Source organism: Marmota flaviventris, chromosome 5, assembly GCF_047511675.1.
Source record: "Marmota flaviventris isolate mMarFla1 chromosome 5, mMarFla1.hap1, whole genome shotgun sequence".
NCBI classification, from domain to species: Eukaryota; Metazoa; Chordata; class Mammalia; order Rodentia; family Sciuridae; genus Marmota; species Marmota flaviventris.
This window is the reverse complement of record NC_092502.1, coordinates 81,383,273-81,403,819: the sequence shown is the minus strand read 5'-3', so window position 1 is coordinate 81,403,819 and position 20,547 is coordinate 81,383,273. Positions and strand designations below refer to the sequence as shown.

Genomic DNA, 20,547 nt, shown 5'->3' with positions numbered 1-20,547 from the left:
AATTTTTATTTAAATGTTATCAAATTAAACATAATTTTATATATAGTTAAATATTTTGTATGAATACTTATGTAAGTATGCATACAGAGAGTAAATAAATTCTGTTCAGCAGAAGAAGAAAAACATCAAATATAATGGAATTATTTGGAGTTTAATCATTCCCATTTGTCTGTTTTCTAGTCTGACAGAGGGCTTCTCTCTATCTAGGTAGGTACTTAAACAATTTCTAGTGGGTCTGGTTATAATCTAAAAGTTGTAATGTGGAAGTCACGGGAGAAAAGACATAGAGACATATCTCTCTAAAAGTACATTTATGACAGAGCATGGCCATGATAACAATTTATAGGCTGAAGGACTGCCTTCCAGAACTGGAGATTATAGTTTATTCTTAAAATAACACCTTTATGCCAAGAACAGTTCAGTTTATAGCCCCTTCCAATTTTATAGCCCCCTTCGATTGACTATTCTTAATATGTGCAAGCAAGAAGATAGAACTAAAAAAATAATATAAAGATGCACTGATGACACACTCTAAGGTTGGTGGTCTTAATATTCTATGTCTCAATAAGTAAATATTTTTATTTAATTTTTATTATCACAACACCTAATATTAATAATTGACGCAGAATTATATATATGATAACAATAGACCAAACTTTAAAATCATCTTATAATATTTATAAGTACTTATCTTCCTATTTTATATTATAGACAAACTTGTGGTAAAGAACAAAGTGCATAAAGTGGTAGGTCAACTTTTACATACTTATAAAAGCATAGAATGGAACTTACATACTGTGGTATTCAATGCTTTCTTTTTTTTATAGCCTTTTCTTCTTTTCCTTCTCATTTTGGAGAGCTGTGGATCTTCAGTTATCACTGCCCTTTGAAAACATACCATTTGAAATTATTTTTCACTCTAAATTTAGGTTTAATAAAATTACTGGCCAAATCAACTTATTTGTAACTTGTTACCATAGTATTTTTCTCTTTCCTATAGTATTCTCCTTTGAATACATTTAATTTTCATAATTCTATTTTCCTTACTGTTTTGTTCTATCCCAGCTATTTAGTGTATTATCATATGCCATGTGAATATTTCACACACACACACACACACACACACACATATGCGTGAGCACACAAATTGATAGGCATTTAGAATTCAAATTATAAAATTATATGAACTGATTATTTTTATGTTCCATTTTTTCCCTTATTCTAATAGAAGCATCTAAGTTTTTGTGAAGTTAATCTAAATTCAATATCATCAAATTTGTAGCCTTGCCAAGTTAAGTGCTGTAGAAAGATGGTTTGCCTTCGTTGATGGTTGCCTATCATTACACATAGTAAATTTAAATATAAAATTGAATGCACACATTGACAGAGTTGGCAATTCTTGTAGAAGAATCAATTAATTCTTTACATTAATTGTGAAGCAAAAAGTTATATTCCCTGTTCATGATGTCTTAACTAATATAAAATGTTGGAGGAGGTATTTGGGGGAAGTCAGTCTCCTAACTTGGTAGGCAGGCATCTGCCTGTGCTTAGAACTCTGCCTGATTCTAATTGCATTACTACTTTAAAATATTAAAAGTACTTGCAAAGATGCAAGAGGAATGGCTTCCCATGGAAGCAGTTTATTTTGAGGCAGGCTATGCCTTTGGACACCTCAGCTGAGAATCTTGGCTTGTTTTATGAGTAATTAAAATAAAATGGGGCTGGTTTATGGCCAGTTTTAATAAAAATTTACTTAAACCCTTAACTCATTTCTCTACTCAAAACCCCCCATGTCATAGGATACTATGATACAGCTAGGATACATAGATATATTGATTTCAAATCCTTCATACTCCAGACTCTCAAAGATTCACAACTTGCTGACAATTCTTTTTCCTTAGGTCACGTTTCTCATATAGAACAGTTGATACTCTTTTGGCATCTTCCAATATTCCTTTCTTCTCTCTCCCTCAAGAGGCACAACAAAGTCCTTTAGGCTGACAAGACAGCAATAATCCTTTCTTCTTAGAAGGTTAATGTGGGGGTTGGGTTTGAAAGCAGATTACAAACACATAATTTAATCTTTTTTCTTTTTATTCCTTAGGTTTTTGAGTTTAAAACATTCTTTGAAAACACTTGACTAATATAAACTATTTCTCTGTGAGTCCATATTGAGGACAGAAAAGGTGACTTGCTATACTGGGTTCAGTGGAGGGCATCTGGACTTTGATCAGAAGACCTGAGTATCTTACTCAGCAGGTGCTATAATCTCTGTGAGGTTGTTTTCTTCACTTCTAAGATAGAAATGATAACAAATTATAACTTACAGAGTTGTTTTAAAGAAACACAACTGAAAATATGATACCTGTTCTTCTCATTTCTTCTTCTCCTCTTCCTCCTTCATCTTCTGTGTTGAAGATTGGTTCCTGTTATTCTTAACCTCCTATCAGGCAAATTACATAATTACTTCCATAATTACCACTGAGCATTGCCTGGCTTTGGGAGACAGGTCATCTCATCAGAATTATAGGTGAGTGCTCAGATAATGCTAACCAAAATATAAATTCTTTTTGAGCTGGACTTTCTAGAAGTTTCCAAGGACATCTCATCCAAAGCTTCATTTTACAGGTGAGAAACATACCCAGACTGTCCTTGCTTCCTGTGTCTCACTAATAATCCTACACCTCACTAACAAACCAGAACTAGAATGCCAGCTGTTGAGAATTAGACATTAGGCAAGCTCTCTGAGTATACACACATGGTGTAGATGGTTTGGTGTTGCTTCTGATCATACCAAGCAAATGTTATAGTAAGTTTTCATTTTAGTTCTGAGAGAGCACAACTTTGTTCCACAAAATTGAATGTACCCAGAATCTAGCAGAGTACCTGACACCTAGTAATTATGCATGAATATTTAAATGCATTAAATTGACAGTGCCAATCTGTACCTAATTATGTTTTTAATAAAGTGCCCTCTTGTGTTTCTAAATATATTCATTCCTTTCAATAAAATTCCATATACTTACTGTATTTTCAATTTATTGATAGTCAATTTATAGTTAATTTGTTTATAGCTGTTTTTTACAACCAAATTGTTCATATTTTCCACTACAAATTATCTCTTTTGCCTCTACTTTTGTAAGGGGCACCAAAATCAGCTGATGGCATTATCATTGGCATAAGTCTCATAATCAGCCTGTGGGGTACTATCAATTCTACTTTAACTGAATGGCATCAAATATTTCTTCCTACTAAATGTGGCATGGCTGCAACCACATTTTGTAAAGTGACCCTAAGTAAATGATTGGTGGGAGAAGGTGTTTCTTATCATCCCTGTCTCCTGTTTTCTGTGTGTTTTTTTGTCCCATGTGACCCTCTTCTTCTAAGACAGGTGATCATTTTATGTTCTTGTCAGTTTCTCTCCCTTCTTTCAGAAAGATATAATAAAATTAGAGAGAGAGTGGTTAGAAAACAAACATAGTAGGGGCACTGAAATACGTTTTAGAACAGTAAAGAATTTAATATTTTATTTTTCCAAAAATTTCAAAGTAGTCATCATTGGAAAAATTAGAATATTCTTGGACTTCCTCAAACATGGTTTGGAATTTTTAATTTTACATGCAGACATCATAATCATTTCAGAGATTTCCTATAATAGTTTCATAATATGAACATATTTCCTATCTCCTAAACAAATATTTACCATCTTATTTCTTCTCCAGATTCTGATCTCTCCTCCTCTTCCTATACTCTGGATGAGGAGCTTGACACGTGGGACATAGGAAATAGAAATTGACTGAAACTCTTTTTGCTTTCCAATACCCAAACTGCCAATTTCTTTGAACTTGTATCAAATTTTATCAAATTCCTTTTATTTTGAGTGCACCTGGACCATTTTCCTACAATTATTTTTTCTTCTCCTATAGTTAACAGTTTCCTTCTTTCACAGTTATCACTCCATGTACTGTCACATATCTCTGTTCACTTTGACAGCAGCACATCTTGAAGAATTCATCTATATTTTCTGACTCCTCTTTTCTTTCCTCACATCTTTTCTGAAGTCCACTACAAGCAGGTCAATATTCCCATACATTCCACCAGGATGAGTCTTGTCCAGGTTATTACTGACACCCAGATTGCTAAAGCGAAGAGTTACTTATCTGGTATCATCTCAGAATTTGACACATTGTTCCTCTTGCATGTGTTCCTTCCTCAATTCCTCAGAGCCACACTCTCCTGGTCATCATCCTGCTCTATTAACAGTCCCTTCTTAGATGCTATTGCTGGATCTTCCCTTGCTCAGTCTCTAATCTTTGACATCTTCACCTTTCTTTTGCTTCTTCATCAACTCTCGTTAGAAAATTTATGTCCATTGCTTTAAAATATTCTATATGGAAAATTTTATGTATGTATAAAATCTTCTGTTCTAAAATTCATAATTTCATAAGCTCAGAAGTCCTGGCTTAAATACTCAACTGCCAAATAGACATATCTTCTTGGATGTCTAATTGGAATCTCAAACTTACCATGTACCCAACAGAGTTCTTTATGTCCTCTGCTTTCTCCAAATCTTTTCTCCTCTGAATCTTTCCAGTCTCAGTCAGCAGCATCACCATTCATTCAGCTCAAATCAGATACGAACATGTCATCCATGACCTTTTAACATTCCTCATTCAAGCCATCAGGATTTGTCCTACTGTATTTCTCAACATCTTATCCCAAATGTATCAATTTATTTCTTTTTCCACTGTTACTACCCAAATCGAACCCACCATATTTATGTTTTTAAAATCTCAACTAATGTAACAATTTTCTAATTAGTTTTCTTATTTCCAAAAAGTTCAAGTTACAAAATATTTGGAGAATATGCATATTTATACTTATTTATATGGTTAATATTCATATCCTTTGATTATTTACATAGCATACAGATTGATTTTTTTAATGAAAATTAAATCATACCATATCTCTCTGCTGAAAACTCTTGAAGGGCTTCTCATTTCACTTTGAAAAAGTTCTAAGCACTTAACTTTTTCTTCATAGAAGCATAAAATTTAATTTTATCCACAAGCAAAGAATATCACCATTAGAGTTTGGTTATACATTACAGAGTCCATTCCATTACAGATTTTCCTGACTTTATATGTTTCATAAATATTTATTTGTTCTGTGCAAAATTGGCAATAAAGTTCAGAAAAGTCACCATGATTGCTATTTTTTTTTATCAGCTGAATCCTATTATATCTGTGCCTTTATATTGGATTTTATAGATTTTTTTCCAACTGGGCTTTGACTCATTACTATAATCAGAAGAATGAAAACAATCTGAACAGAAAAACTTACAATATTTTTCTACTGCAGAATTATATGGTGGTACTGTTACTCTGAGAAAGTTGTTGAATTGTGAAGACTTTTTTTGAAAGGTATTGTTAGAAAATTTTACTGATGTCACTTTTCTGACAAATTACTTAGAAATTTCTCTATTGTATTGCTAAGCTGGAACATTTTCCTTGAAACATTGAAAGATAATGCTCTATTACCAATACAAAGAAGTTCAAGAAAGAATAGATAATGATCACTATTAAAATGCTAGAAGGAGACTAAATATGAAATAAATTCAGATGGTTAAATGCTCAGCTTCCAAGGTAGCACATCATCTAGTACTCTTTGTAGTGTCCATCATCTTGAGTTTTCTGTAGTCTCTTTTTTAGTGTTTTTCATATGACTTCATTTTCTTGGATTTAAGACAAAGCTTATGTACTCTCTACTAATTTTTTAAAGAAAATTCATACATGTGAAACAAATTCCAAAAAGTTCACATTTAAAAATGTTGAAAAATATGCATATTTATAATCATTTATGTGGATAAAATATTTGAATTAATTGGATTAAACTTTTTAAGCATAAACAGTCAATAAAACCAAATTTTCTTTCCTTCAAGCATGCAATGAGTAAGTTATTAAGGCACCTGAGGAATATTTCTGTCCATATCCTAAAGAGATTTTTGGTCATCACTAGAGCATAAATCTGTTAAAGTCTTGAGTTCAGAGGACTAGGTATAACAGAATTTCAATACTAAAATAATTGTTGGAGTGCTAGCACCTTATTTGGCCCACAATGAATCAAACATAACTTAATGGATGAGTCTAATAATTGAAGAGACAAGGACATACAAATTAAATGAGAATCTTTGAGAAAATGAAATGCAGATAATAGAGAATTGTGTGATGTGTGTTTTATAATGTTATTAGTAGTAATAATGTTTAAAACTTGAAAAAAACTTACCAAACCAAAGAAAAATGAGGGCATTATTTAATGAAGTTTGATACATTAGGTAACACCAGGCCAAAAAGGATGAACTAAAAATGAAAATCCCTTACAGTTACAATATGTCTATTTTGCATTTAACTGAAGATTCATATGAGATCATCTACCCTACTCCCTCACTTCTCTTCAAGGGAAACTGGTAGGCAAAGCAAATTGTCCAAACATTATGCTGAGATGTTGCTTAATTTCTCTTTCCACCATGGCCAGACTCTGCATTGGAAGAATTTTCTCACTTAGGATTTTTAAAAGATTTTCATTGCTGACATGCTTCAGAATCTTTCCCTTACTCTCACTTTATTATAGAATAACTCTGGTGAAAGGAGTTCAATTATATTTGGGAAAATTTGCAGTATGCTTAATAGCCTTAGAATTTGGCAGGCTAGGTTCTGGGCTAGACTTGATGTAAAAATGTAAATACAGGTTAGTGGTAGAGTGCTTGCCTAGCACATGTGGAAGCACTGGGCTAGATTCTCAGCACCACATATAAATAAATGAATAAAATAAAATTTAAAAATGTAAATATAAAGCAAATTTCAAGTAGTTTACAGTTTAGCACAGATTCTCAAATAGAGTGTGCTTGAGAAACTTTGAGCAACAAGCTAAAAATATAGATTTTGAACCTCAGTTTAGAGATTCAGGATCTAGATATATGTATTTTTAATACGCATCTATTCTTCCACACCATTACACACACACACACACACACACACACACTCACTCACCAAGTGATTTTGATTCAGAAACTCCACTGAAGCAGACACAATTGAATAGATAGAGTGGAACTTTATTCAGATAATCTCTGAAAGCCTAAAATTTCAGGCTAGGGAGACCTGAGGAAACTTGCTATGAATTCAGTGTCACTTGATTCTACCTCAATTCCCTTCTCTCTTAATTGTTGCACAGTAAGTCTTGAATTTAAAAAAAAAAATTCTTTTAGTTTAAGAACAGATTGTCTTTCTTATATGAACAAGCTTCTAGAAGGACAACTCAGCAAAAGATTACTTTTTATTTTTTCACAGCCAAATCAATGAAAAGGAGTTCGACCTAAACTGTTCTAACTCACTCACATGGTAGCTCCCCAATATTTATTTATCTTGAGCTAACCATATATTGTGATAAACATTGAGAAAGTCAAATTAGCAAGCCAGGAATGCTGGAACAAGAAGAAAAATAATGTTGTCTTTTGGATTGCTAGTCTCTTCCTGTCTAGACGCTTAGCTTCCCAGAGTCAAAGATTTCCTACACTTTGGGTTTGACATTGCTTTTAAGAGTTGAAATGGTTGACAAATGCAAGGGGGATTACAGTAAAATATTTGGAAGTAGGGTAGCTGGCAGGGTACTTGATCAGGTATTTAAAGCTTGAAATTCCTATTTATGATCTATCTGTCCATTCTTTAGGGTTCCATCATTTGTACAGCATGTTCTTTTTGAAGCACCTCTATTGAGAATATCTTAGGATTGTAGTAGTCACCTGGATGCTCCATAGTTAACTTGAGTTAAGCCAACTAGGCATCAAAGGAAATTTATTTTGAGGTCCATCAAAAAGAGACAAAGCACCCAATGTATACAATCTTAGTTTATTTTGATCTTCTGAGGCATCACTAAAAGTATGCTGACAAAACATTGGATTCACAAAGACAGGATATCTTATCTATCTTATATTTAGAAATTTTCTTATTCCTGATGTGTGGAAGGAACATAGTAGTTAATAACTACTTGTTGGACTAATGACTGAACATGACTTGCTCCATTGGTTTTCAACTTCATTTATTTGTGTACTACCTTCATGATCCTTATTACATCCAGCATTACACCTGTGCTGTTATTGCTCAATAATTTTTTGATTCATTATATCTTCTACTTTAGATACACATTAAGTCATAATATACATGGGATCGTGGATTACATCCAATAAGCATGAAAACAAAAACAAATAATTAAAAGTAAATATCTTCATGTTGTAATAACTAAAACCATTTTTTTCATACTAGCCTTAAATGTCTCTTGATTTGGAAGATGTGGTCATATTCCATGTGCTATTATCATGACATTATTAGACTAGAAATCTCTGAAGAATTGTATTTTGCTTTGCTTCATTTCCTCTCTGGCTTTTGAATGAGTATTACAGCACAAGTTTAATCTCACATGCAAAATGATGTATGAATTAAATATCACTGTACAGAGGAGGAAGCACTCTCTTCAGTTACAATTAGAACTCTAGCTACTATAAGGTGTGTGTTTGTTATTGTTGTTGTTGTTTTTAATTGTTATCTGAGAAATCTGTAATTATGATTTTCCTTACTCTGATCTTGACCAGCAATGGGAACTTCCAGAATCTAACTTAATTAACCCATTTCCAAATTTCACTTAGTCCATGTTTACATTTTATATCACTCCTTTTTGACTAATTGTATTTCCTATAATAAGAGAGCTTCATTTCAACACATATTTCAAATAAGAAAAATTTACTACATAGTGATACTTCCATTAGCATGAAGAAAGAAAAAATTGACGTACATTTATGTACTTGAACATAACATTAGATAACTTGTAAAAATAAAAGAACAGGCACAAAAGGCTAATTGAATATATCTCAGGGACTACTTTTTTCTTCTCAAGACTTTTCCTACCTATTAATTAAATGGAGAATTCCTTTGAGTTTTCGAAAGAGGAATCTCCCCCCGACACTCTCTCTCTCTCTCTCTCTCTCTCTCTCTCTCTCTCTCTCTCTCTTTTCACTTATTGAAGTGGAGACACACTACTTCAATAACCATGGTGCAGAAGAGCTATGCTTATCTGAAGATTTAATGATTGCTGAATTTTCAGCTCTTACTGAATTTAAATGACATCTTCTTAATTTTGAAATATTCAGTCTTAAACCTCAGTTTGAAGGAGTATTTGAATATATAACAGCTCTATCTTTACACAGAAACATCTGTGTGTAATTCCTACAAAACATGAAATCACTATAACTCAGTGGGTTGTGTCTTTCCCCAGAGGTGGATCTCATCAATTCTGCTGATATCACAGAGTTTTGGATTGCTCAAAGCAGATCCCCTATAACATATTCATTCTTTTCAGCCAAGAATCAAGGAAAACCCATTTAATAATCACATTGCTAAAGAGTAAGAAAGAGTAAGAAAAGTCTCAAATAAATGATAAAAAAAACCACCCAAGCATTTGACATATTAATGTAAACCAGATATGAAGGTTCCAAAGAGGTGTCAATCAAAAGCTTGAAAGGAGAAACCTTCAATAATTTTAGAATCAGTATTTTAAAATATTTTCTAGATTCACTTTATTTACTAAATATGTTTCTGTAGCTTAACCCAAACTACCACATGATTCTGAAAGTAATAAAAAGGCATGTGTTTAAAATGTTATATACTTGATATTTTCTGCTGACCTTCCTTGTGCTACTGATTGTGCTATATTTTTTCCCATGGTCATAAAAAAGTTTGCAATCTGGCCAATGATGAAGGAATGAGAAACTATGCTTAAAATTAATTTGCCAGCTTAATTTAATCACCTTATGAATAGATTTATATTGAGCATATAATCAGTGCTAACAATATATTCCATCTCAAATTTGCTGAGGTCTAGGCAGTCTCAAGGGGTCAGAATAATAGGCTAGTACATTTTGTGTAGTATAGGTACATCTTTACAACTTAGATAACATTCAGAATTTTTATTCTGCATGTTATAAAAGTAATTGGGAACTAGTACATGAAAGAGGCATCATATTTAATGAAAGAATTGAGCATCTGATACATCACAGTTTATTTCTTGATACATCATTTTAAAGACTTATTTGAAAATGTTGTTATTGGATAGTTTTGTCCTGGGAGAGAAGACATAAAGACTATCTTATAAGCATCCTAATTGTAATTTTTTCACAGTGTTACTACAAAAAAATTCTTTGAAAAGTCAATCAACTTTACATAATTTTTTTAAAGCTAGCAACTGAAGGTATATCTCAAAAAACAGAGATTTTTAAAAAAACTTTATTTCTAAATAAAAATTTTAGGATACTCATTTCATATTATAGTTTGACACTAGGATAAACAAACTGATGTTTAAACTATGAGAGGTTAAAGGAGAGTAAAAATGAATATTCATATTCTGAATGAGGAAGATGAGAAGAGCTGACTGAATCCTTAATGGCAAAAGAAATCTTCCATCATAAATATATATTGCCCTAAAAATTTTGGGGCACATTCGATCAACCAACATCAAGATTGTATAGGCTATTTTGCATAGTTTGTTTTTGGATTATTTACATAAAAGATGGTAGTCAGAATATTTTGCTTGTGAAATTGACCTAAATCACGAAGTAATTGTAAGTGTTGTAGACAAAAATTTCTGAGTTCAGATCACAATGTTTGGGTAATTAACATGATTCAAAAAGTTAAATATAAACACTTATTTAAGTAAAAGTATAAAATTAATGTAGAAAAATTCAATTAACAAAAGTAGATAAAGAAATCACTTTGGCAATTAGTACTTTAATACTTAAATGAAAACAAAGCAAAATATAGGAATTCAAAAAAGGTCTTCTGTTTAGAAATGAAAGTGACTCTTCCTACATTCAAGATGAATTTCAATTATGCTTAGAAGACTGGCTTGTCAATTGCATTTTCCTTGCTTTCTAAATGTACAATTTATTTGAAATAACCAAATTAGGATATGGGTAATGGCTGTTCAACTGTGCAAATGATGTCTTTCTTTAAAGAAGAAGTCTAAACATATTGAATATTTAGAATTTTGGGGATGTCTTCATGTTCTCTATTTTAAACAAAAAGTTATAAATAGCTGCTATATAGTTTGTAGTTGGAAAGAAATATGTTGTTAAATTGTTTTCATATATACCATTCAAATAATTTTCCCTTTGCCATTATTCTTTGCCAAGCAGTCAATTTACAGCAGCTAAGATTAAAATAGAGAATGCTTCACTCAAAAAGAAAAATATACATATATAGATATAAAATCAGCTCACCTGGTGAAGCCTTCATAAACCATTCATCTCTGAAGGAAGCATGGATAAAATGCTAGTATGCATTTTGAAAGGCAAGAAAATGAAGTAGAGATTTGAGTACTGTGTCTTGCTCTACTCTGGATTTAACTGGGTCCTCTAAGTCCAAAATCTGATTAGCACTTTTAATCTCATGCAGTGTCAGGAATAGTCTACCATCCTTTAATCAGTCTATTATTATCTTTCTTAATCACCCCAATAGATTATTTTTAAACGTACTTTTAGTGAACAACGATGCACACTGTGCTTTTGTAGCTTAGGAATTTTGATAGGGATATTCATGAAATACAGGCATGATATTCTTGTGTGGTACAGATGAAAGGGAAGAAATCCAAATAATAATGAAAACTTAACTGATATAATTTGGCTGTTTATGTGGGTTGAGCTAACTATTAAGTAAATTTATATATCTTTGTGTGGTAGACAGGGCCAAAAGTAGTGTGGTATACAGTATAATGGATGTTATAGATTTTGATTCAAAAGACTTAAATTTCAGTACCATTTCCACATCATATATTTATCTTAGGAAAGCCATTTTACTCTTAGATTCAAAATGCTGATTTGTAAAACTGAATGAATACTACAGGACCTGATATAGAATTTTTGAATTCCCATGAATTTTGTAAATGACAATATAGTTCAGAATCTTTAAATAATTAAAATGTTGTTTCTATTTAAACTACTCGCCTATGGTATTGGTTATAATTCTCCAGATTGTCTTTAGTGAATTTTATTAATGCACCATAAAAATTTAGAAGATTTTTCTACAGTTCCTTGAAAGAACATAAATTATGCTGTATATATAAGGGACTGGAAGACACAGAAGTATTACGAGTTGAAATGGAGAGGTAAGTTGTTATGCCAAGGAGAAGTGACATTTTCTTTGTTGAAGGGGAGGGTTCTTTTTGAAGTTTAAAGTAAGGTAAAGATTAGATAAAATTGATCTTTAGCATGATATCCTTAGCTGCACTGTGAAAAATGGATTGGGATTAAAACCAGATATAGACAGATCCAACATGGCGGCGGGCGCGGAGAGATCAAGTCTCTGACCTCTTCAGTTTCGCGGGCATAGGGAGTCATAAACAGTCTAAATGCTGTTTTCTCAGGATCACTAGGCAATGCTGAGCTGACGTGGATCTGGGGCGAACAGTCTGGGCCTCTCAGAACACACACCGAGCCCGGATCGGCTGAATTCAAGCTCCCATTCGCCTGCTTCTCGCAGACAAACTGCTGTGACTCAGCACTAAACGATCCCGCTGAAACAACTGGTCAGACCTTCTGATCCTACAGAGGTTAATGCCAACGGAGCCTTCATAGGCAGTGGCCACAGGATTGAAACGGGGCTTGGGAGAGACACTCAGGACCCACCCGTTGCATTGGTCACCCGGCAAAGGGAACGAACTGTCGCCAATTGCATGGGATACCACCATGGAAGGGAACTGACGTCACCAGAATGCGGCAGAGGAGATAACTTCATTGAAACCAGCGGCAACAGGTGTGTAATCCCCTAGCCTTCCCTCTCCACACAGCGGGGAAACCTTAAGGGTCCCTCCCAGCTCTCCCGTGAGCGTGATAGCCAGACCAAGGGAATCAGGAGTGGCGCGGGACCCGCCGCGCGGAACTCCTGGCTACCGCATCCACCAGTGCTGACAACTGAGGTCTCTTGCACCAGCTACTGGGGGCGTGGCCGGAGGGCTAGCAAAATTCGCTGAGGGTTCTCAGCCCCAAGCTCTACAAACTTAGGGTCTGAGGGAATGGCAAACGGGGAGAGTGTGCCCAGTCGTTCATGAAAACAGGGCTCCCGGGAGCAGCAGACTTGGCGTGTAGCCAGTATTGTGGTGAGCGTCACCGGTGAGCAGGGCTTGACTTGAGGAAAAGTGGGGAAGTGACTAGACACAAGAGAAGGCCCTAGGCACTCAGGATTGGAGACCCACCCAGTCTGGGAGGAGGAGCTGCAGCACAGTGATTGGTTCCCGCATATTGAGAGGAGAAGCTTGCCCCAGTGGGAACAGCTCCACCTACTGGAAGAGAAGTTAATCAAACTCTAAGACTACATTTATTAATTTTTTTTTAATTTGGGTTTTTTTTTTCATTTTCATTTTTTTGTTTTTGTTTTTTAAATTTTTAAAAAAATTTTTTTATTTTAATTTTAATTTTTTTATTTTTATTTTTTTAAATTTTTTTTTCTTTTTTATTTTCTATTTTATTTTGTTTTGTCTTTTCATTTCTTTTCAATTTTCTTATTCCCCCTTCCTTGAATTCTACCTGCTTACTCTCATTCTCTTTAGTGACTTCTTCCCTTCCCTTCTAATACCTTTCCTCCCAAGCATCAAATAAATTTATAGGAGTAAACAGTAACTCAGCAGTCAAACAGAACAAGAAGTAACACGAGCAGCATGAAAAAGCAAGGAAGAAAAGAAGTACAAACGATGCAGGACAGCCTAAATATTCAGGAGGACCTAGAGTCATCAGAAAAATGGTCATATAAAGAACTCAAGGAATACTTTAGACAGATGGAATGGAACCTTAAAGAGGATATGAGACAGCAAATTCAAACAGTGAAAGAACACATTGAAAATGAATTACATAAACAGATAAAAGAAGAAGTTAAGCATCTTTATCAGGAGATAGAGATTATTAAAAAAAATCAAACAATAATTCTAGAAATGAAGGAAACTATAAACCAAATTAAAAAATCAAATGAGAGTATCACTAACAGAGTGGAGCAAGTAGAAGCCAGAATGTCAGATAATGAAGACAAAATATATCATCTTGAAAAGAATCTAGCCAACTCAGAAAGGCTGGTAAAAAATCACGAGAAAAACATCCAAGAGATATGGGATAACATAAAAAAAACAAACTTAAGAGTCATCGGGATAGAGGAAGGTATAGAGGTTCAAACCAAGGGAATGAGTAACCTGCTGAATGAAATAATTACAGAAAACTTTCCAGAAATAGAAAAGGAAACGGATATACAAATTGTAGATGCATACAGGGCACCGAGCATACAAAAATCACAGTAGACCAACGCCAAGACACATTGTTATGAAGATATCCAATATACAGAACAAAGAGAAAATATTAAAAGCTACAAGAGAAAGGAGGCAGATTACATTCAGGGGTAAACCAATAAAGTTAACAACGGATTTTTCATCACAGATGCTGAAAGCGAGAAGATCCTGGAACAACGTATTTCAAACACTGAAAGACAATGGATGCCAACCAAGAATTCTGTATCCAGCAAAATTAAGCTTCATGTACGACAATGAAATAAAAATCTTTCATGATAAACAAAAGTTAAAAGAATTTGCAGCCAGAAAACCAGCATTGCAAAGCATCTTGAGCAAAACACTACACGAGGAAGAAATGAAAAACAATAACCAAAACCATCAGTGGGAAGTGCCTCAGTAAAGACAGAGGGCAGGGGGAAAATTAATCATGGAGAAATAAACTAAATTAAAAAAAAAAAGATAAATAATCAAACATGGCTGGAAGTACAAACCATATATCAATAGTAACTCTAAACATTAATGGCTTAAACTCTCCAATAAAGCGACATAGGCTGGTAACATGGATTAAAAAAACAAATCCAACAATATGCTGCCTCCAGGAGACACATCTGATTGGAAAAGACATACACAGGCTGAAGGTGAAAGGTTGGGAAAAAATATACCATGCACACGGTCCTCGTAAGCAAGCAGGGGTGGCCATCCTCATATCGAATAAAATCGACTTCAAGACTAAGTTAATCAAAAGGGATAAGGAAGGACATTCTATACTGTTAAAAGGAACCATTCACCAACAAGACATAACAATTATCAATATTTATGCACCAAATAAGGGTGCTGTGACGTTCATAAAACAAATTCTCCTCAAGTTCAAGAATCAAATAGACCACAACACAATAATTATGGGTGACTTCAACACACCTCTCTCACCATTGGACAGATCCTCCAAACAAAAGTTGAATAAAGAAAGTATAGAACTCAATATCACAATCAATAACCTAGACTTAACTGACATATATAGAATATATCAACCATCATCAAGTGGATATACTTTTTTCTCAGCAGCACATGGATCCTTCTCAAAAATAGACCATATATTATGCCTTAGGGCAACCCTCAGTAAATATAAAGGGGTGGAGATAATACCATGCATTTTATCTGATCATAATGGAATGAAACTGGAAATCAATGATAAAAGAAGGAAGGAAAAATCATACATCACATGGAAAATGAACAATATGTTACTGAATGATCAATGGGTTACAGAAGACATAAAGGAGGAAATCAAAAAATTCTTAGAGATAAATGAAAATACAGACACAACATATCGGAATCTATGGGACACAATGAAAGCAGTTTTAAGAGGGAAATTCATCGCCTGGAGGTCATTCTTCAAAAAAAGAAAAAACCAACAAATAAATGAGCTCACACTTCATCTCAAAGCCCTAGAAAAGGAAGAGCAAAACAACAGCAAATGTAGCAGAAGGCAAGAAATAATTAAAATCAGAGCGGAAATCAACGAAATTGAAACAAAAGAAACTATTGAAAAAATTAACAAAACTAAAAGTTGGTTCTTTGAAAAAATAAATAAGATCAACAGACCCTTAGCCATGCTAATGAAGAGAAGAAGAGAGAGAACTCAAATTACTAACATACAGGATGAAAAAGGCAATATCACAACAGATGCTACAGAAATACAGAAGACAATTAGAAATTATTTTGAAAACCTATATTCCAATAAAATAGAAGATAGTGAAGACATTGATAAATTTCTTAAGTCATAGGATTTGCCCAGACTGAGTCAGGAGGATACACACAATTTGAACAGACCAATATCAATGGATGAAATAGAAGAAGCAATCAAAAGACTACCAACCAAGAAAAGCCCAGGACCGGATGGGTATACAGCGGAGTTTTACAAAACCTTTAAAGAAGAATTAATACCAATACTTTTCAAGTTATTTCAGGAAATAGAAAAAGAGGGAGCTCTTCCAAATTCATTCTATGAGGCCAACATCACCCTGATTCCAAAACCAGACAAAGACACCTCAAAGAAAGAAAACTACAGACCAATATCCCTAATGAACCTAGATGCAAAAATCCTCAATAAAATTCTGGCGAATCGGATACAAAAACACATTAAAAAAATTGTGCACCATGATCAAGTAGGATTCATCCCTGGAATGCAAGGATGGTTCAATATACGGAAATCAATAAATGTTATTCACCACATCAATAGACTTAAAGATAAGAACCATATGATCATCTCAATAGACGCAGAAAAAGCATTCGACAAAGTACAGCATCCCTTTATGTTCAAAACATTAGAAAAACTAGGAATAACAGGAACTTACCTCGACATAGTAAAAGCTATCTATGCTAAGCCTCAGGCTAGCATCATTCTGAATGGAGAAAAATTGAAAGCATTCCCTCTAAAATCTGGAACAATACAAGGATGCCCTCTATCACCACTTCTATTCAATATAGTTCTCGAAACACTGGCCAGAGCAATTAGACAGACTAAAGAAATTAAAGGCATAAAAATAGGAAAAGAAGAAGTTAAATTATCACTATTTGCGGAAGACATGATTCTATACCTAGAAGACCCAAAAGGGTCTACAAAAAAATTACTAGAACTAATAAATGAATTTAGCAAAGTGGCAGGATATAAAATCAACACGCATAAATCAAAGGCATTTTTGTATATCAGCGACAAAACTTCTGAAACGGAAATGAGGAAAAACACTCCATTTACAATATCCTCAAAAAAAATAAAATACTTGGGAATCAACCTAACAAAAGAGGTGAAAGATTTATACAATGAAAACTACAGAACCCAAAGAGAGAAATAGAAGAAGATCTTAGAAGATGGAAAAATATACCCTGTTCTTGGATAGGCAGAACTAACCTCATCAAAATGGCGATATTACCAAAAGTTCTCTATAGGTTTAATGCAATGCCAATCAAAATCCCAATGGCATTTCTTGTAGAAATAGATAAAGCAATCATGAAATTCATATGGAAAAATAAAAGACCCAGAATAGCAAAAGCAACTCTAAGCAGGAAGTGTGAATCAGGTGGTATAGCGATACCAGATTTCAAACTATATTACAGAGCAATAGTAACAAAAACAGCATGGTACTGGTACCAAAACAGGCGGGTGGACCAATGGTACAGAATAGAGGACACAGAGACTAATCCACAAAGTTACAACTATCTTATATTTGATAAAGGGGCTAAAAGCATGCAATGGAGGAAGGATAGCATCTTCAACAAATGGTGTTGGGAAAACTGGAAATCCATATGCAACAAAATGAAACTGAATCCCCTTCTCTCGCCATGCACAAAAGTTAACTCAAAATGGATCAAGGAGCTTGATATCAAATCAGAGACTCTGCGTCTGATAGAAGAAAAAGTTGGCTCCGATCTACATATTGTGGGGTCGGGCTCCAAATTCCTTAATAGGACACCCATAGCACAAGAGTTAATAACAAGAATCAACAAATGGGACTTACTCAAACTAAAAAGTTTTTTCTCAGCAAGAGAAACAATAAGAGAGGTAAATAGGGAGCCTACATCATGGGAACAAATTTTTACTCCTCACACTTCAGATAGAGCCCTAATATCCAGAGTATACAAAGAACTCAAAAAACTAGACAATAAGATAACAAATAACCCAATCAACAAATGGGCCAAGGACCTGAACAGACACTTCTCAGAGGAGGACATACAATCAATCAACAAGTACATGAAAAATGCTCACCATCTCTAGCAGTCAGAGAAATGCAAATCAAACCACCCTAAGATACCATCTCACTCCAGTAAGATTGGCAGCCATTCTGAAGTCAAACAACAAGTGCTGGCGAGGATGTGGGGAAAATGGTACTCTTGTACATTGCTGGTGGGACTGCAAATTGGTGCAGCCAATTTGGAAAGTAGTATGGAGATTTCTTGGAAAGCTGGGAATGGAACCACCATTTGACCCAGCTATTGCCCTTCTTGGACTATTCCCTGAAGACCTTAAAAGAGTGTACTACAGGGATACTGCCACATTGATGTTCATAGCAGCACAATTCACAATAGCTAGACTGTGGAACCAACCCAGATGCCCTTCAATAGATGAATGGATAAAAAAAAATGTGGCATTTATACACCATGGAGTATTACGCAGTACTAAAAAATGACAAAATCATGGAATTTGCAGGGAAATGGATGGCGCTAGAGCAGATTATGCTAAGTGAAGCTAGCCAGTCCCTAAAAAACAAATGCCAAATGTCTTCTTTGATATAATGAGAGCAACTCAGAACAGAGCAGGGAGGAAGAGCAGGAGAAAAAGATTAACATTAAACAGAGACATGAGGTGGGAGGGAAAGGGAGAGAAAAGGGAAATTGCATGGAAATGGAAGGAGACCCTCATTGTTATACAAAATTACATATAAGATGTTGTGAGGGGAATGGGAAAAAAACAAGGAGAGAAATGAATTACAGTAGATGGGGTAGAGAGAGAAGATGGGAGGGAAGGGGAGGGGGGATAGTAGAGGATAGGAAAGGTAGCAGAATACAACAGACACTAGTATGGCATTATGTAAAAATGTGGATGTGTAACCGATGTGATTCTGCAATCTGTATTTGGGGTAAAAATGGGAGTTCATAACCCACTTGAATCTAATGTATGAAATATGATATGTCAAGAGCTTTGTAATGTTTTGAACAACCAATAAAAAAACAGATATAAGGAGGTACATTGTGGAAGCTGACATAAAAACCAGGAGAGTGAGCAAAAGTAGGATAGTGGCAGTGATAGGTGTTAAGGTGGGAGGAAGCAAGCTATGGGGAGTATGGAGTAGGAGATGGAGATGCTGAGATTTAAGAAGCATTCATTCTCAAGAAAAATCATATGATTTAGAGATTGCTTGGCTGTAGGGTGAAGCAAGGTGAGGGATATATAGATAACAATGCCCAAATTTCTGTGTTGGGCAAGACTTTTGACATAGGGATATAAAAGCTGAAACATGCCCAGAAGAAAAGATAATGATAAGACATGTGGTATTTGGGAGGCTGGAGATATCCAAGTAGCTATTTCTAATGGACAGTTGGAGACAAAAAAAAATTGAGAACCAAGTAAGTAATGAAGGTCCTAAAGAAATATATAAAGTAACAAAAGTAGAATACCCAAAATGATGAAAATTTAAGGGAATAAAAGAGGAGATAGAGACTGCAAGTGCTTTTGTCTATGCAGTGTTATTATGGAACATCTTTAAAATAAGTGAAAAGATAAAAGGATTTGGAGTAAAATATCTCCTTCAAGCTTTGGTTTTCCTATTTATAAACAATTTGCCTTTGAGAAATGGGCCTCTTCTTTGCCAATTGTAGATTGGAATGATGATATTAGTAAACATTTGTAGTGTTATTTAAGGATAAAATTAAATAATTACCAATTTTGTTTATATAAAGTCCTGTGTAAATATTATTATTATGAGAATAAGCTAATCAAAGAGTTGTTTCCTTAAGAGCTTGTTTTAAATAGGTATCCTTAAGTAAATGTTAGAAATGGATTGCAAAGATCAGGCAAAAAATAACTTCTACAAAGTCTAGAAGTCTGATTTTGAAAAAATAAACTTATTCGAACTAATGATACATATACTGAACAAGGAGAATATTCATACTCTTTTCCCTGTGTAAAATAAAACTCAGGGTTTTATGTGACAAATTTATCATATTAGAATAAAATGTGTTTTTTTTTCACAAGGATTATGAAATGACTGAAAACTGAAGAAAAAGATTGACATAGCAAATCTAGGAATTTGTACAAAGTAAATTTAGGGTGTATTTTGGAAATAATAAATACATACCTTTTGCAGCCATGAAAACTTTGAGGTACACCTAGACATGTACATATTTTCTTCTAGTATCCCAAAACACACAGATTTCCAACTGGCTTCCTGTTTATGGATACACTCCAACTGAAGCCCTAACCTTGATGCAGAGGGTATGGTGGTCAGGACCAAAAAAGTTCCTGTGGTTTCAGTTTGCATGCATCATTGGAGTATTCTTTCTTCAGATTTGCAAATGAACTGTCACTAGAGTATTCATACTTGTTCCACAAGTACAAGTAAACCTAGCAAAAAAGCAAAATAATTCTGCTGTAAAGCTTTTGGATAAATGGCATTTAAAATCACT

The 20,547-nt window shown here is 34.1% G+C and overlaps 1 protein-coding gene across 1 annotated transcript in view; it reads right to left on the bottom strand.

Moving 5' to 3' along the window:
* LOC114086516 (uncharacterized) overlaps positions 1–4,616 on the bottom strand; it is a 110,934-nt gene extending 106,318 nt beyond the window's left edge. The window contains exons 1-2 of the mRNA XM_071612811.1: positions 4,527–4,616; positions 2,366–2,426 (exon numbers count right to left, since the gene is read on the bottom strand). Of these exons, the coding sequence (XP_071468912.1) occupies positions 2,366–2,426; positions 4,527–4,616 (151 nt within the window). The remainder of the gene's footprint in view (positions 1–2,365; positions 2,427–4,526) is intronic.
* Positions 4,617–20,547: the final 15,931 nt, after the last annotated feature.